The sequence below is a fragment of the Ciconia boyciana genome, chromosome 6, assembly GCF_034638445.1.
Source record: "Ciconia boyciana chromosome 6, ASM3463844v1, whole genome shotgun sequence".
Classification (NCBI taxonomy): domain Eukaryota; kingdom Metazoa; phylum Chordata; class Aves; order Ciconiiformes; family Ciconiidae; genus Ciconia; species Ciconia boyciana.
Genome location: NC_132939.1, coordinates 58197172 through 58211752, shown reverse-complemented (window position 1 = coordinate 58211752; position 14581 = coordinate 58197172). Strand labels below are relative to the sequence as shown.

The following is a 14581-nucleotide window of genomic DNA, read 5'->3' as shown; positions in this document are numbered from 1 at the left end:
GAGACATATTTGTGTATTGACAGTTGTCAGGAGACAACCTCTCTCTAGAGAGCTGCTGTCCATCACCAGTGAACACTGCAGTGAAACCTGGATGGCAGCAAGTGATGTAAACCTTGACTCACTGTGTTTTCAAAAGGAAAATAGGGCTGTGGTGTGTATTTTGCAAGAAAAAAGACACCACACAAGGATTGCTTTCTGTTCCCAGCCCAGGAGCTGCAGAGAGGTCATAGGTGTGTAACTGAGGGCAGTACTTCATCCAGATATTGCAGACCAGAAACTGGTTTCCATTGAGAAACCAGGACTTTATTTTGGGCCCTTGTCAAGCTAGTGCAATGACAATTTCACAGAACAGTAAACTTCACCACAAACTTCAACTGCAGTCAATATAGCACTTAGGAACAACATCAGTCAATGTCCAGAGTACAAGCCTTTGCATTTTACCTTATGAAATAGCCAAGACGCCACCCAATCCTCTTCTTGAAAGCCAGCCCACAAGAGCCAACGGCTGTAGCTGACACCCAGCACACTGGCAATATCAGCTCTGAGTTCTGCCTTATAAAATGTTGCTAATTTTACTCTAGCTTCTGTTTATTTAAAGTTATATTCTGCCATCTTACATGTAACACAATGCATACACAGATCCACATAAATCAGTGGGGCTACCTGCCTGCTAAGGCATTCCCAAATAACCATTGATTTCCTATTGTGAGTTAAGGCACCATGAAAAATTAGAAGGAAGGTGAATAAAACCTGAAAACATGTACAATTCATGCCACAGCAAATGCTGATCTAAAGCCTGTCTATCAGAGACCAACTATTTTTATTATAATGTTTTATAATGGCTTACTCTCCAATACAACTGCACTAGGTGACTGATAACACAGCATTATAAAATGTCACAGATTAATAAAGAGCGTAGTGGCTGCTAATTTACCTCCATCTTGTGAGTTCATGATATTCAGAGCAAACAGCATTGCATTGGAGAACGTGGTAGCCTCTTCTTTGCTTGCAAAATTCAAGCCATAGACCTGCCGTGCATCGCGCCATTGATGAAAGGTAGGTGTTGCTTGATTGTACTTCAGTCCTTTCACAATTGAGTAATTAATCACTACCTGTGATTTGAAAGAGAGGGGTGAAGATTAAAAATAGTTCTGTTTTCAGTGGGGGAAAACAACCCAACCCTTTGGTAAAGGTTAATTAAATTGGTAGAGGCAATTCATATAGCAGCTCCTACCTGGCTGTACGGAAAGGCAGTGTGCGTTTCGATAACAGAAGACCCACATCTGGGGGTGAGATTTACAACAGTTCAGTTCAGCCTCAGGGACTTGCAAGCTAGTTTTGCAAAATCTATTACCTGCTCATGTTTTCTACGGCACCTCCGCAGGATACAGCTGTGCCGATACTGCAGACAGATGTCAGGAGTCAGGGCCAGCAGCTGTTGCCATCTTTTGGGGGATGATCATGCATAATTGTCAGAAAAAGAGCCAGACAGAGCTCTTGGCACTAACCCTGCCCTACAGCAGATAAATCTTTGCCTCATTGCGCCGGCTTTGCTTTTCTCTTCCCATGTGCCTGATCACCACCAGCTTCTTATGTTGAGAGAGTTTTTTCTCTAGAATCAGATAGGCAATGACAAAACCAGACAATCAAATTTTTCCTGTCCCACCTCCTCCTTTGCTGTACATGCTATAATTTCCAGGTAAGGGGTGACTGCAGCAGAAGGGTGTTTCTGTATGTTTTGATTTAATCTGCGACGTACAATGCCCTGCTTATCCCTGGGCAGGGCACGTGGCACACCCAGCCAGACAGTACCCCTGGGATCCGACAGAAACCTCCAACGCTAAAAGCGTAAGCTGCTCCAGCTGAAGGTGGGGAGGCAGGCGTATCCGCTGCAGCACTAATAAGCCAGAAGGACCCATGGCAGAGACAGCACCCCTGAGATAGATACCCATCTGCGGACTGACAATGGCACTCTGCTGTGATGCAAATTTAAGAAACAAAATGCTAACAGAAGAGATCATAATCATTCTCATAAACAGGCCCAGCGCAGTTGAAAACAGAGAAGGAGTAGGAAATGGAGGCTCCCTCTTCATCAGCCCACACAGGCTGGGGGCAGAAGGGAACCAGGGACAGAGAAACTTAAAATTATGAGCAGGGAAAGTCTGAAGTTCATTATTCAAATATAGCAAATCTGGTTTTGAATATTTGAGATTGTCTCTACAAATGCAGTTATTTTGGCTACAGTTTTATCAAGAGCCAGAACAATCCCACAATTTCTGGTCCTCATTGAAAACCAATCAATGGAAATGCTCCATCAAACTAGTTTGTATGGCTCATCTGTAAATTAGGTGGGCTGGACATTGGTATACAGGAGTAGGAAGAGAGACTTTGGTGCACGCTGTCCAGGAGCTCACTCTTAACACAAGTCTTACCATCCTGGACTTGGTAAGATGGGAGCAACAACTGAAGGCAGGGGAAGAGAGAGCCAGTAATGAATAAAGGCTGTACACAGTATTTATTGTTCCAGGTGGATCCCACACACCAGAAAACCTACCAATACATCTTTTTCGCAGTCTGATTGACCAGTACTTTGGAAAGTTTTCTGTTATTGCATCTAAAAAAACTCCAACATATTTAATTAGATTAACAATATTTCTGCTAGATGACTGACAATTCTTCTCAATTAGAAAAGCAGAGTTTTAAAACTAATTTCAAAGATGAATGACTCCTAGCTCTGGCTTTTGACTTTTCAGTGGATTGCCCATTTAAATTGCAGAAAAACATTAGATGAGCACCTAATACATAAGGAGCAAATTGTTTTTCACACATTCCTATTTTTGAAGGATGACATTGTCTCATTGATATACACAGTTAACAGATGTCTGATAACTATACTATATTAACATATAAAAAATTATGGAAACCAGCAAAGAAGCCACTACACCAGCAGATGATTACAGATATACTCTATTTCTATAATGCGTTTACTTACCTGAGCCAGCATTAAACAGTGACATAGCAGACAGTCTTTGAATATTTGGTCTAGCTTTAGGCATAAATTATCCTGATAGTTATTGAACATAAGGTATTTGGTCCATCCGATGCTCTCGAAGCAATATCATTATTAAGTTTCCATGTAAATGCACTGGGCAGCAATCAGACCTACACTGCTTTTTTTGCCACATTTCATAGAGAGATTCCTGACCTGTGATCCAAAGGGAGATGCAGGGCAGCCTGCATTTGGTACACAGGCTCCCGAGAGCTGGTGCCCTGAAAATGGGAACTGCATCGCCAGCATGCTGCACAGGAAGCCACCACACCAACCAGAATGATGTGGAAACCACATCGCTCAGTCACAGCAAAGCCATGAACTCACTCTTGTAGCTGACAGCTTAGATAGCCCTTTTCTCTTGAAAAATGGTGACATCACCCCCATTCCACCACTGAGCATTGGGAGAGCCTGTACCCATGTTGCTCGCACTCAAGGAGTCTCTAGGAGTCTCAAGGAGCATCAAGTAGACTCATGCCTGGATGACTAACCCAACAGTTTTAACATGTACCAATTTTTAAGTCTTCCAACCACTTCTGAGTAGCTTAACCAAGGGAAGGCACAGCCAGGATCTTTGAGGAAATGTTTAGAAAGACTGTGAGCTTCTACCAGGCTTTGCAAAGTGAGTATTTCTCACCTACTAAAAGAATCTTCTGTTTCAAAGGACAGCACTATTAAAGTCCAAAGAGCACCAGAGGATGTAGTGTAGCTGTATAATGAAAGACAGAAATTGTAAAAACCTATGCCAAAAATCGTTTAATAGAAGTCAGGTAAGCTGTTCAAAATTTGCTTTCCCAGAACATCGACCCAAGGAACTCAGAGAATCCGCTCTGTTCTGAGGGCTTGATCCCTTCAGTCAAATAAAGACAGAATTTGAATGTTGACCTCCAGTAATCATCAGGATGCCTACATATGTAATACCTTGTCTTCAAACTCAAAACAGAAAGTTTAAAACTGGGGAATGAAACATAAAATAGCCAGTCTCATTTTATCTCCTTTGGCTAATGTTTCTAGAAAACAGAAAAAAGAGGAAGGGTTCTCCTGCTGTTGTTAAGAATGAGTGCACAAAGGTGTCTCGTACAGATGGTGTGGAGACTCTGCAAGGCACATGATGATAAGTTAAGTGCTCCAGAGCAGTAATTAAAATAAAGGTCTCCCTGTTTGGAGCACAGGTGTTTCTAAGGGATCTTTACTCTAAAGCTTCCTATGTCAGTAAGATAGCATCTGCCATGCCGAGCAGACCAACAGCTCATCTTTTCGTCTTCAGTTGTAGTCTATAAGAGGTGAATCGGAGAAACTTACTGGAAGGCTTGCAGAAAGAAGTAATGGATTTGTCCATAACAAACAGTTCTTCCTATAACTCTCCACCCAGAGTTTATCTTAAAAGCTGAAACATGACATTTTATGTGCCTATTTTTTTGTTTTCCAACCCTTTTCCTATTTTCTATCCTGAAACAAAGTAGTCTTGTTACTGATATAAATGTCTGTGTTGTTTTGAATCCTGCTAAATTCTGGATTTCAATGATCTCATATGGCAAGGAGTTTCACAGACCAATTGTGCATAATATTAATATGTTGGCACCTTTCAATGTTCCCATCTCTATAATGTTAAAAAACAATTTGCTTCACTTCTACCTGGTACTCTCCTCATCCTTTCATCTCACTTTCCAGTGTAGGCTCTCTGGGGCAGGCAAGGAATTTTGGGATCTATGAAAAAAGCTCAAAAACAAGAAGCTCCTCCCTTTGACTGCAGTCTGCAGGCCGCTGAGCTATAAATTGTCAGCAGTGACACTGGTGGTGTTTGACAGGACTCACAGGAATGGGGCTAGAAGGAATCGAGGGGGCCTCAGGGCCACATCTGAGGTGCAGCCACAACCAAGATCACAGGAAGAGCTCCCACACAAGTCTTACCGCCCATACTCTTGCTTATCGAACCAGAACAAGACATTTGCTTGTTTCTCCAGAGTATGAAATGGTTCAGAGATTTGTTATCAGCTTGGTGTCTGCCGCGCTGCCAGCATGGGGAGCAGTCATATGGTTGCTAAAACAGGGAGGATATGGTGTAGCAGCTAAAAACTGCTACAGCTGAGGCCAGATTCTTCATTGCTGTAAGCAGGCCTAAACCTGACCGACTTCTAGTAAGTTACAGAGGTGATTAACTGGTTCTTTATTTTTCAAAAAATGTGGTTTAGTTTATATCTCAAGAATTCTGTCCCCATTTCAGTTTTGGCTTAGGCTCAAATGTAAAATGTCCCACCTTCCCCAAGGCCCTGTTTTTACATTCACTTCTTAGCCACATCAATACACCAAACCCTCAGGAGATATGATTTACTTCTGACTTGCACCCTCCTCCCCACCTATTTGTTCAGCACATGCCTTTCGGTGATGAGAGCATGCTGAGCTGAAATCACTTGATGCAAAATCATCATTTTAAACCCTCAGTTGATCAGGACTCTGAACCAGGGAGCTACTGCTTGTCAGCTAAGCCATAAAGATGGACCACTCGTATGTTTTTAGCTTTGCGAACTTCTTGCATCGTGACTGAAGCCAACACACTTCACCTTTACAACAGGCTAGGTTACAACGACAGCTGTCAAGTCGCAACACAGGGGTAAACCGTCTGCTTGCGACTGTTGGGCTACGAGAAAATGAAGGCTGCAAGGAAACACCAAAGCTCATGACATCAAGCGATTGTAATACTGATCTGGCCTTAGCTTCAAGCCACTTCTGGCCTCTGTGGCTACTTCAAAGCTTCAAAAGTCTAATTCTGGTTTTCTGAAGATTACTGCTCACGCCAGCATGAGTCTATGCGAATGTGCATGTCTGTGCGGAGCAGAAAGGGGAATTCATGCACTGCTGGTCTGTAACTTAACGCTGCTGCTGCATGCAAGCACACAATGAGCATGTCATCCAGACACACAAGGAGAACAAGAGGTCGGGTGACCACTTCCCAGTGGTGAGAATGATGCTCAAGTTCTGCCACTCTAAAAACCATATGTCTTTGCGGTGAACTTTTTAGACACCGTCAGCTAGAGAAGAAGATAAACACAGCTAAGGTAAGCAGAATGAGAAGACAGTATCATACCTGCACCATATCTAACACATGCACCAAAAAAGGGCTAGAAAACAGAAAGGCAGCTAGACAAAGACAACAAAAGGAGCCTACAGAAGATATGTGAAGAAAAAAAGACGATGAAAATTAAGGAGAGACATTATTAGAGGTGTAATATAAAACAACAAAAATTAAAAGGGAAACATTAAAGGCAGGCAAGGGTGAAGTCATGAAGATTACTCTAGTCTGCGCCTTGCCAAACAGTATTAATAAAACTTAAAATTGTTCCTCCATGGTATTGTTGTGCTACATATTTTAAACTAGTTTCTCAGCTCTTGGAAATCTGTGTAGCTTCATTAACTTCATTATATGCCAAATCACATATTAGCTGAAGATTGGTCCTTTTCAGAAAAATATGGCTTTCCTGGCAAACCAACAGCTTTTACTAAAACCTCACTTTCAATGTGATTTAGCACAACCTGAAAGCAAGCATGAAATGGCTTGTACAGAGAATTATTTTAACTGAAGTTCATTTTTGTTCTCATTAAATGCAAATACTTAGCAAGCCTAGCAAGCTTATGATTCCATGTGAGAGTCATATAAAATATATTAAATTCTGAATCTTGAGACTTTCAGAACATTCCTTTTAATACTACTATGCTACGCTGTCTTGAATTTACTTTATTCATAATACTGGATTTTTGTAATTGTATTTAAGGTGAGTACTTTCTGTTAGACAGTTTTAAGTGACTCGGGTAACCTGTACTTTTTTGTTTGTTTGAGGGAGGATTTTTAGTCTTTAAACTCTAGAAAAATATATTCTTCTATCTGTTTCTTTCTGAATTGAGATGATTTTTAGATGGCATGCAGCCTCTTCATAAGTAGGAACATTTGCAAGCAAATAGAATGTTACAGTTAATGCAAAACATGTTTAAAGTAGAGATCAAGATTTAACTTTTTAATATATCATACTCTTTAAATTGTTTACTCTGATTAAGACAGACCTCTGGGACATAGTTTCCCTTACATATATATGTAGACTTTATGACTTTTGCTTGTTTGACACCAGCTATTCAGACCCATCTTAGATTGTAGTCACATGAAAATCATTTACAGTCACCTGCTGGCTACGTAAAATAAACAGCTAACATGGCCTGTTACAAAGCAGTACTGGCTTTCACCACTGACTAAGAAGCCACTGTATTTCATTTATTTTTGAAAATATTTTCTATTTTTGAAATGGAACTACATTAATATATTGCCTTTGCTCTACTGAGAAGGATAAAAGCAGTGGCAAAAGATAAGGCAGATGTTTCAAAAGTGCACTGCAAGGAGCTGAAAACTGATGTGCTAAAACCCCCACCTATTTCTATTCTCCTTTTCCTTTTTCAGAATGATGACTGTGTATATGGACAGTGTAAAAAAGTCATTAATGCTTCTAGTAAGCAACCTGACTAGCTTTTCCAGTTGGCCCAAGCATCATTACAGCTGACAGATGGGGGACATCATCTGCATCTCCATGAGCAGATCGGTCAATTTAACACTTGTGGCAGCTGAGAGGTGGTGGTGCCCCGGCTCCCACTCTCCAGCTTGGCTTGGCTAGGCTTGGCTTGGCTAGGCTTGGCTTGGCTTGGCTTGCCCTGCCCCTGCCCGTCTCGTGCTGGTGGCGGTGCTCATCACACCTTCCCAGGAGGCAACGCCGCTCTCTGAACCAACAGAAGATCAATCACCCACTTTCTTCTGATTCTTCTCCCAGGTTGAGGGCTCGAGGTGAGCGTGGGAGGTGGGCAGCCCGAGCAGGCTGGGCTGCCATTGCCATACCAGCCTCACGCCAACACACAGAGGGAGTCCTTGACTCTGAAATGTCTGCTCTAAAATTCAAATGGCATGACAGCATAGCACCATTACTCCCCCCAAGTAGATTTTTGTAATTTAGGGTCGAAACGTGATCTGTTGTTATGGATGGCACACGCTGCCCGACACACCCGTGAGCCAGGCTGCCGGGAGCCAGTGGCCAAGGAGGGTCTGATCCCAGTTCTGATTATCTAAATCCTATATAACTCCTTTAATACCCAAGGAGGTCCTGCCGACTTAGGCTGCCGTAAATCAGATCACAGTGTGCACCTAGGATTTTAAAATGCATTATGAGGAACTAATTACTTATCACAGCAACGTAACAATCACGCTTTGCGAGATGGCAGCGCAGAACAATTGATTTATTTTTCTTTTTTATACGTAGTACTAAAAACGAGCAAAAAATAAGTTAGGGGGAGCCGAGAGCAAAGCCTGCAGAATGAAATAGGACTCGTTTCACAAGCAAAAATGGAAGGGGAAAAAACAGTAAAATCTCTCTGGCATTTACCAAAAGTTCTGTTTGCAAATAAGCAGTAATAAATTATGACACATTCTGTGCACAAAAAGCTACAAAATCTGAATGACTGGAGTAAACAGCCTGGTAGGCACCTTGCAGGGAGCCGGAAATGTTGCTAGACTGCATTAAGTATAGAACTGATGGTATCAAATGAGATCAAAGGTTAATTTGCAGGAAACTCGATACAGTTACTCACTTGTTGATCTTGCAGTTTAACTCCAACTACCCTGAAGGTGTTAGTGGCCGTGTTGTGGTATATGTTGATTCTGCTGAATCCCTGCTGTCCAGGTTTGATTGGCACCCATTTCTTACTGGTATCATCATAGACCATAACTGAAGCCCGGGCTTGGCAAATACTCTGTTCACTGGAGAGCAAAAACAACAAAATCAGGAAAAAAACCAGTGAATTTGCTACGTACTACCGAAAACATCTAAAGGAAAAGAAACCAACAGAAATTATCAGAACTACTTACAACATATGCTTTATAAGAGATCTGCTAATCCTTTGAATGCAATCTGCCTGTTAAATTAAAGCTGGCATGTATGTGTTCATAGACTTAAAAAAACTCCAGTATGCTGCTGTTTTGAACTGATAATCTATTTTATATACAAATATTAGGCCCTGAGGAATAACTTGTATCACACAAATGCTATGAAAAATGTCCAACAGTATGAATGCTCCATTTATTTTATGTACCTATTGGCAAGTGAAGCCTTTCCCATTTGCATGAAAACTTACCAATATTTTACAGCTTACTGACAAAATAAACATGACATCCACAGCTGAGTTACACAGTTAAAACTGGAAGCAAGCAGACCTTGAACCAAAAGCCACCTTAGGTAAACTGAAGAAATCAATTACGTTAATCCAGCTGATGCCTAATACCCAGCCCTGCTGACGCACTTAGAAGTCCCAGAATACACGGTGCAAAACACAGAGAAACTCTTTTTTCCTTCATCCTAGTAGCAAAGAAAGTGGGAAAGGGGAATCCACTAATGTCTGCATTCCAGTGTTAAAGTACAGAGCCATTATTTTGTATAGCATTAATAACTATTTTTCTTCTGTAGATTCACAGAAATTCATCAGTTCTTTACCTCTTGCTTGCATATTTGTGACTAATATAGGTATACTAGATTCATGCTAAAAGACACCCTTCATGTGCAAGAAATGCCACTGGCAAATACTGTTGAGGTGACACGTCAATATGGATCAGGATTTCAATTCCCGCTCTCCTGACTTCCCAGCCACTTTTCTTATACCAGAGGAAATAAGAGTTCCTTATATGAAGAAAAAAATGAATTCTCCAAATTTTGCAGATTTGAGACCTTCAAATGTAACAGGGATTTTCCACGAGCAAATAGTGCATCTTAGGCCTAAATAAAACTGTTAGGATTTATGTCCCGCAAAAATCTTAAGTTCATGACCATCCTATTTGCTTTAGACCTATATATATTTATATATACCTCCCTTCCTTAGCCCAAGCTCTATTAAATAATTTTCGGCAATGCAATATCAAGTTGTAAACCGCTTTGCACACAAATCCTTTTTTCCCCCCTCTTGCATATATGTCTTTGTTTTCGTTTTGCCTCAGTAATGCCTCACTTGCACACAAACACACGAGAAGCTCCTGGGTGGTGCTAAGCCGTCTCGCTGCCCTGCCACCGTGGCAAATTACACCACTTGTAAACTATACCAACTGCTGCAAACCCAAACCCACCTGACCCCATCACTGTCATCATTTTAATGAAAGGGAGCATGTTACTGTAAGTATTAAGATGATCTGGGTAGATTACAACAGCATTTTTCAACCTTTTCTGATATGTGGGTCTCAAAAAGATTTCCAAGGCAGAGGCATCCCCCTCATTGTACACTAAAGCCTACTGACTGGCTTGTTTTATCAGTCACCTCGCATAGGCTCCAGGTAGCCCACAGACCTCCTCCAGGCTCTGGATAAGAGCCTGAAAACTCTTAATGACATTTACAGAGGGAGCAACGATGCTGGCAGACATCTCCATAAAGAACAAAGTAAGAAAATTCAGAATAAATTGTATTTTTATTATGTAGCATGGAAACAGCTAGATTCTGTTACTGGAGCAATATATTCAGATCAGAAAGACTAAACATTATTTTATTTATATTCTGCAGAATTTATAAAATCAAGCTCATCCACCAGTTGCTGTTGCTTTGCTATGCGAGATACCTGGAGAACAGCTGCGCCTTTGCTGATGTACTTACCCAGCAAATACCTCTCCATCCCTTTTTTTAAGGTAAGCTAATGTCTCATGGCAGCTTCTCCGTATCTGACACTAGCAGTTGAGGGATTTGAGCTCGCTCCAGCCTGCCTAATCCTCCGACTGGTGCAAGAGCCGCAGACTGGCAGCAGCGGTGGCATCGCCTGCATCCTCCAGACCTGCCTGGGGACACTCACTCTGCCTTGGATTCACAGATGGGGAGGATGGGAGAGAAATGCACCAGCAAAAAGGCAAGTACACTGGATTAGCTTTGCCATGTGGAAGTGGAACAGCTAAAAGTAATCCCTGGTGCGGTCCTGTGGCTGGGGGGTGCCCATCTGCCTGTGCTACCAGGTGTCTCATGCCACCTCAAGCTCCAGAGGTGGGGGGAGAATCAGCTGCCTGGGGCCACAGCAACCCCCTGCCCAGCAAGCCAGCGGGCTCCCAGAAACCTTGGTCCCCAGGAGAGTCACACTCAGCCAGTGTGACACCGGGTCCTTCTCCTCAAGCCTTGTCAGTTGCTACAAGCCTCACTGTAGTAAAGTAAGCAAGGGCATGCCACTGGTTTCATCCGAGCAAGTCTGGGACCCAATGTTGTCTCCATTTCAGATGAATTTTGGAACCCACAATTACCACGGGCTCCTTAATTAGTAAAAATTAATTAAATTATCCTCACTTACAACAAAGAGAATGCACCTAACCATACAGACACGAGGACCTTACCGTGGTGTAATTTGTAATGCCATATCCAGATTCCCGTGGATACAGCAACTTTGCCTTCAGACTTTGCTGCCATTGAAAACTGCAGCAAATAACCCCGCTACAACCTCATAATTGAAATACAGATATAGACCCCAAGAGCAATATTCAATGCATGACAACCAATTGTTACGGTAACGTAAAGCAACACACCAAGCTCAATCCCTGCTCTCCCTGCAGTCAATGGAAGTTTTTCATCATTCATTTTTAAATGAAAACAGGATTAAGCCTGTTATCTGGCCTCCAGTGAAATAACGGAAAGGAACATAAAACAAGTACAGCACAAGGGGAATCCTTTCCTGCAAAGCACTTCATCAATCTTTCAAAACCTAAAATGCCCCCAGGGACCCATTGCTAGCTTGCTGTCTCACCCTAAATGGAGGTGTAACTCTTTATGCCTGAAGACTCTTTACTTGTCCTACCCACAAAAAGCACAACTTTCCCACTGCTGCTTTAAGGGGCTTCCCTGAAAACAGTCCAGAAAATTCTTATAAAGGTCAGTGAGAACCTCTCTATTACCCTCTGCAGAGTCCATTACTTTAAATGTAAATCAAGCAACATTGGTTTCAAGAAGCTCCAGCAAAATCTTCTGTTATTTTTGGGACCATACACCATTGATACTTATTTCAACTACACATAACAGGTAATAAATATGGGGTTTAGTCACACTATTGTGCAGTCACATTCCTTCTCCATGAGAAGAGTCTGGCAGATACCAGTATTTATACACAAAGTCATAAGTGTAGCTTCTAGAACCTGCCTTATTTTCCTAAGAATACACAAAAGTTACTGAAAAATGGGTATGTGTTGGAGAAGATTCATCAAGTTTCACATACCTTTCCAAATATTACTAATTCCCCTATTGATTTTTTATGTTACATTAACATGCGAGTCATCAGACTCATCCACCTGGGTTTCCACCATAGGCAGTTACTTGCAAAACAGATAAAAATTGCATCATGGAGGGGTTTTAATTACAACATTGTTCATGTCTGTGCATAACATCTACTCCAGTGTGCTGCAGTATACTCTAGGGCAGATTTGAGACATCTTATTTATATGTGGAGGGGGAAGGGGTTCTTCCCAGGGACCCCTTTACACCCAAATCCTAATATCCTCTCCTATCTAATCTGAAAACATTTTCTCCTCAGTGCTTTACATCTGTGGGATGGCAAACCTCTGCACCAGGACCACTTGTTTGCCCGAAGTTAAAGCAAATCTGCTTAACCTCATATCTGAGAGAAGCCGACTGCACTGGGAAATCCTTCATTCACAGCTGGTACCTAAAATCCACCATTCATCATTGAGATTTACACAATAGTGTTTCAATATTACAAAACTATAAATTAAAAAAAAAAAGATGTTTGCAGGCAACACTGCTTCATTTTGTGTAACCCATTTTGACCCACTGTCTTCCATCTCTTTGTATAGGATTTGTCCTCACAAATTAGCAGGTTAGCTAGGTTGGAGTTAACCCTTCTTGAGAGGGTCAACTTTGAGCCTTCTCGCCCAGCCCCGGTGAGAGCGGGCAGCCAAGCACAGCTCCTGGGCTGCGTGGCATGCTTGGGCTGGCCACACAGATTTGCTGTATCCTCCTTGCTTTGCTAGCTACGGTGTCAGCAGCACTTCCAGCCCCAAATGAGTCACATCAAGCTTTAAGGTACCAGTTAAGGTACAGGACTACTGCATTCAGGGAGAGCAGTTGGGGGTAGCAATGAGACTGCACTTCGAGACAGTGCTGCAATGAAGGGGGCTTCATCCAGAAATGTCTCTCCTCTTCCGTCTGTGCAGAACTTTAAAAATGCAGTCCTTTCTTCCTGGCTTTCAGTAAATTTATAATTACCAAGGTCTCATAGCCAAAAAAGAGCCACAAAGGAGTATGCAAAAGATAACACAGGGAGTCGTAGGGAGAATATCTGTATTTTTTGTGAATTATCACATGAGACTCAATGGGGCTGCTTAACATTACCTGTCTGACTGCAAGTAATTAAATAGGAGGAGGAAACATGGGGGAAATGAAATGACAGAGATGACTGTGAAGGTTGGGAGTGGGGGAGCCACGGATCGGGGAAAAGTCCTCCTGCTTCACTCTGCCTAGCCCAGTGGGTTATCCAAATATACCAGCAAAAAGCTCAGGATGGAACCACAAAAGACCTGGCAATAGAGAATAAACAGAAAAAAAGGGAGTAAATCATAGTGTTTGGAGGCAAGTCTTTGGTAAAGAGGCTCTGAAGGGTCTCCAAGGCTTTTATCTCCTGTCCCAGACTGAGAAAAAGACAAGAGGCCAAGCTGCACTGCTCCTTCATTGACCTGTTTTCTCTACTCACAAGGCATCTTCTTATGAATAAAACTTTTGCAGAGCATGGTACTGAGTTGCTGAGCCCACCTCTGAACAGTGACCCTGGGCAGAGCCTGCTGCGGCACAAGGTTATCCCAGCTCTACGCCGGAGCCCCAGCCCAGCACCAGCCCACCCAGAGGGCAATGGGAGAGGTTCAAAATACTTTCTCTTACAGCCACAGCAATGTTGTACAGCTTTTGGAGGGTCACCGAATCATGCTCACAAAAGGTGTAACAAATGACGGCAACCTACCAACTTCAGGGTTAAACACCTAATTCTGTGGGCTCTACTCCAGCATGCCAGCCGGACCAGGAGACTTTCACTATCTTTTATATTTACAGACACAACTGTTTCCTTGGGGCAGAAATTCACTTAGCATAAACTGTGAAAGCTCCCCTGATAGAAGTCAAGCTATCATGCTTTGAACCTATTACAGATCTACCTTGTTTCAAGCTGCTCATGATTCTCTCACCTTCAAACAAGCTGTCTTCTGGTATTCTTAGGAAATACAAACAGTTACTTTCACAAACATTTATCTTATTTTTAATTTCCATTTCCCATCCATTTCCCTCCACGCACTATACATGATTAATAATAAAAAATTATTTTGGACTGACCTAACCATCCTTATTGGTGTCAGAAATTGTTAATACTACTTTGCCCAAGGCTTGCCCTACATGGGAACAAACCCTGAGCACACAGAATGTGTGAGATAACTCACAAACCACTTAACACATCTCACTCTACTTGTCCACTGAGTCTGCCTACAGAAAGTCACA

At 42.2% G+C, this 14581-nt stretch overlaps 1 protein-coding gene across 1 annotated transcript in view; it reads right to left on the bottom strand.

The window, feature by feature from the left end:
• Nucleotides 1–14581, bottom strand: part of EVL (Enah/Vasp-like) — an 89190-nt gene that overhangs the window by 71337 nt on the left and 3272 nt on the right. The window contains exons 2-3 of the mRNA XM_072865692.1: nucleotides 8669–8837; nucleotides 935–1112 (exon numbers count right to left, since the gene is read on the bottom strand). Of these exons, the coding sequence (XP_072721793.1) occupies nucleotides 935–1112; nucleotides 8669–8837 (347 nt within the window). The remainder of the gene's footprint in view (nucleotides 1–934; nucleotides 1113–8668; nucleotides 8838–14581) is intronic.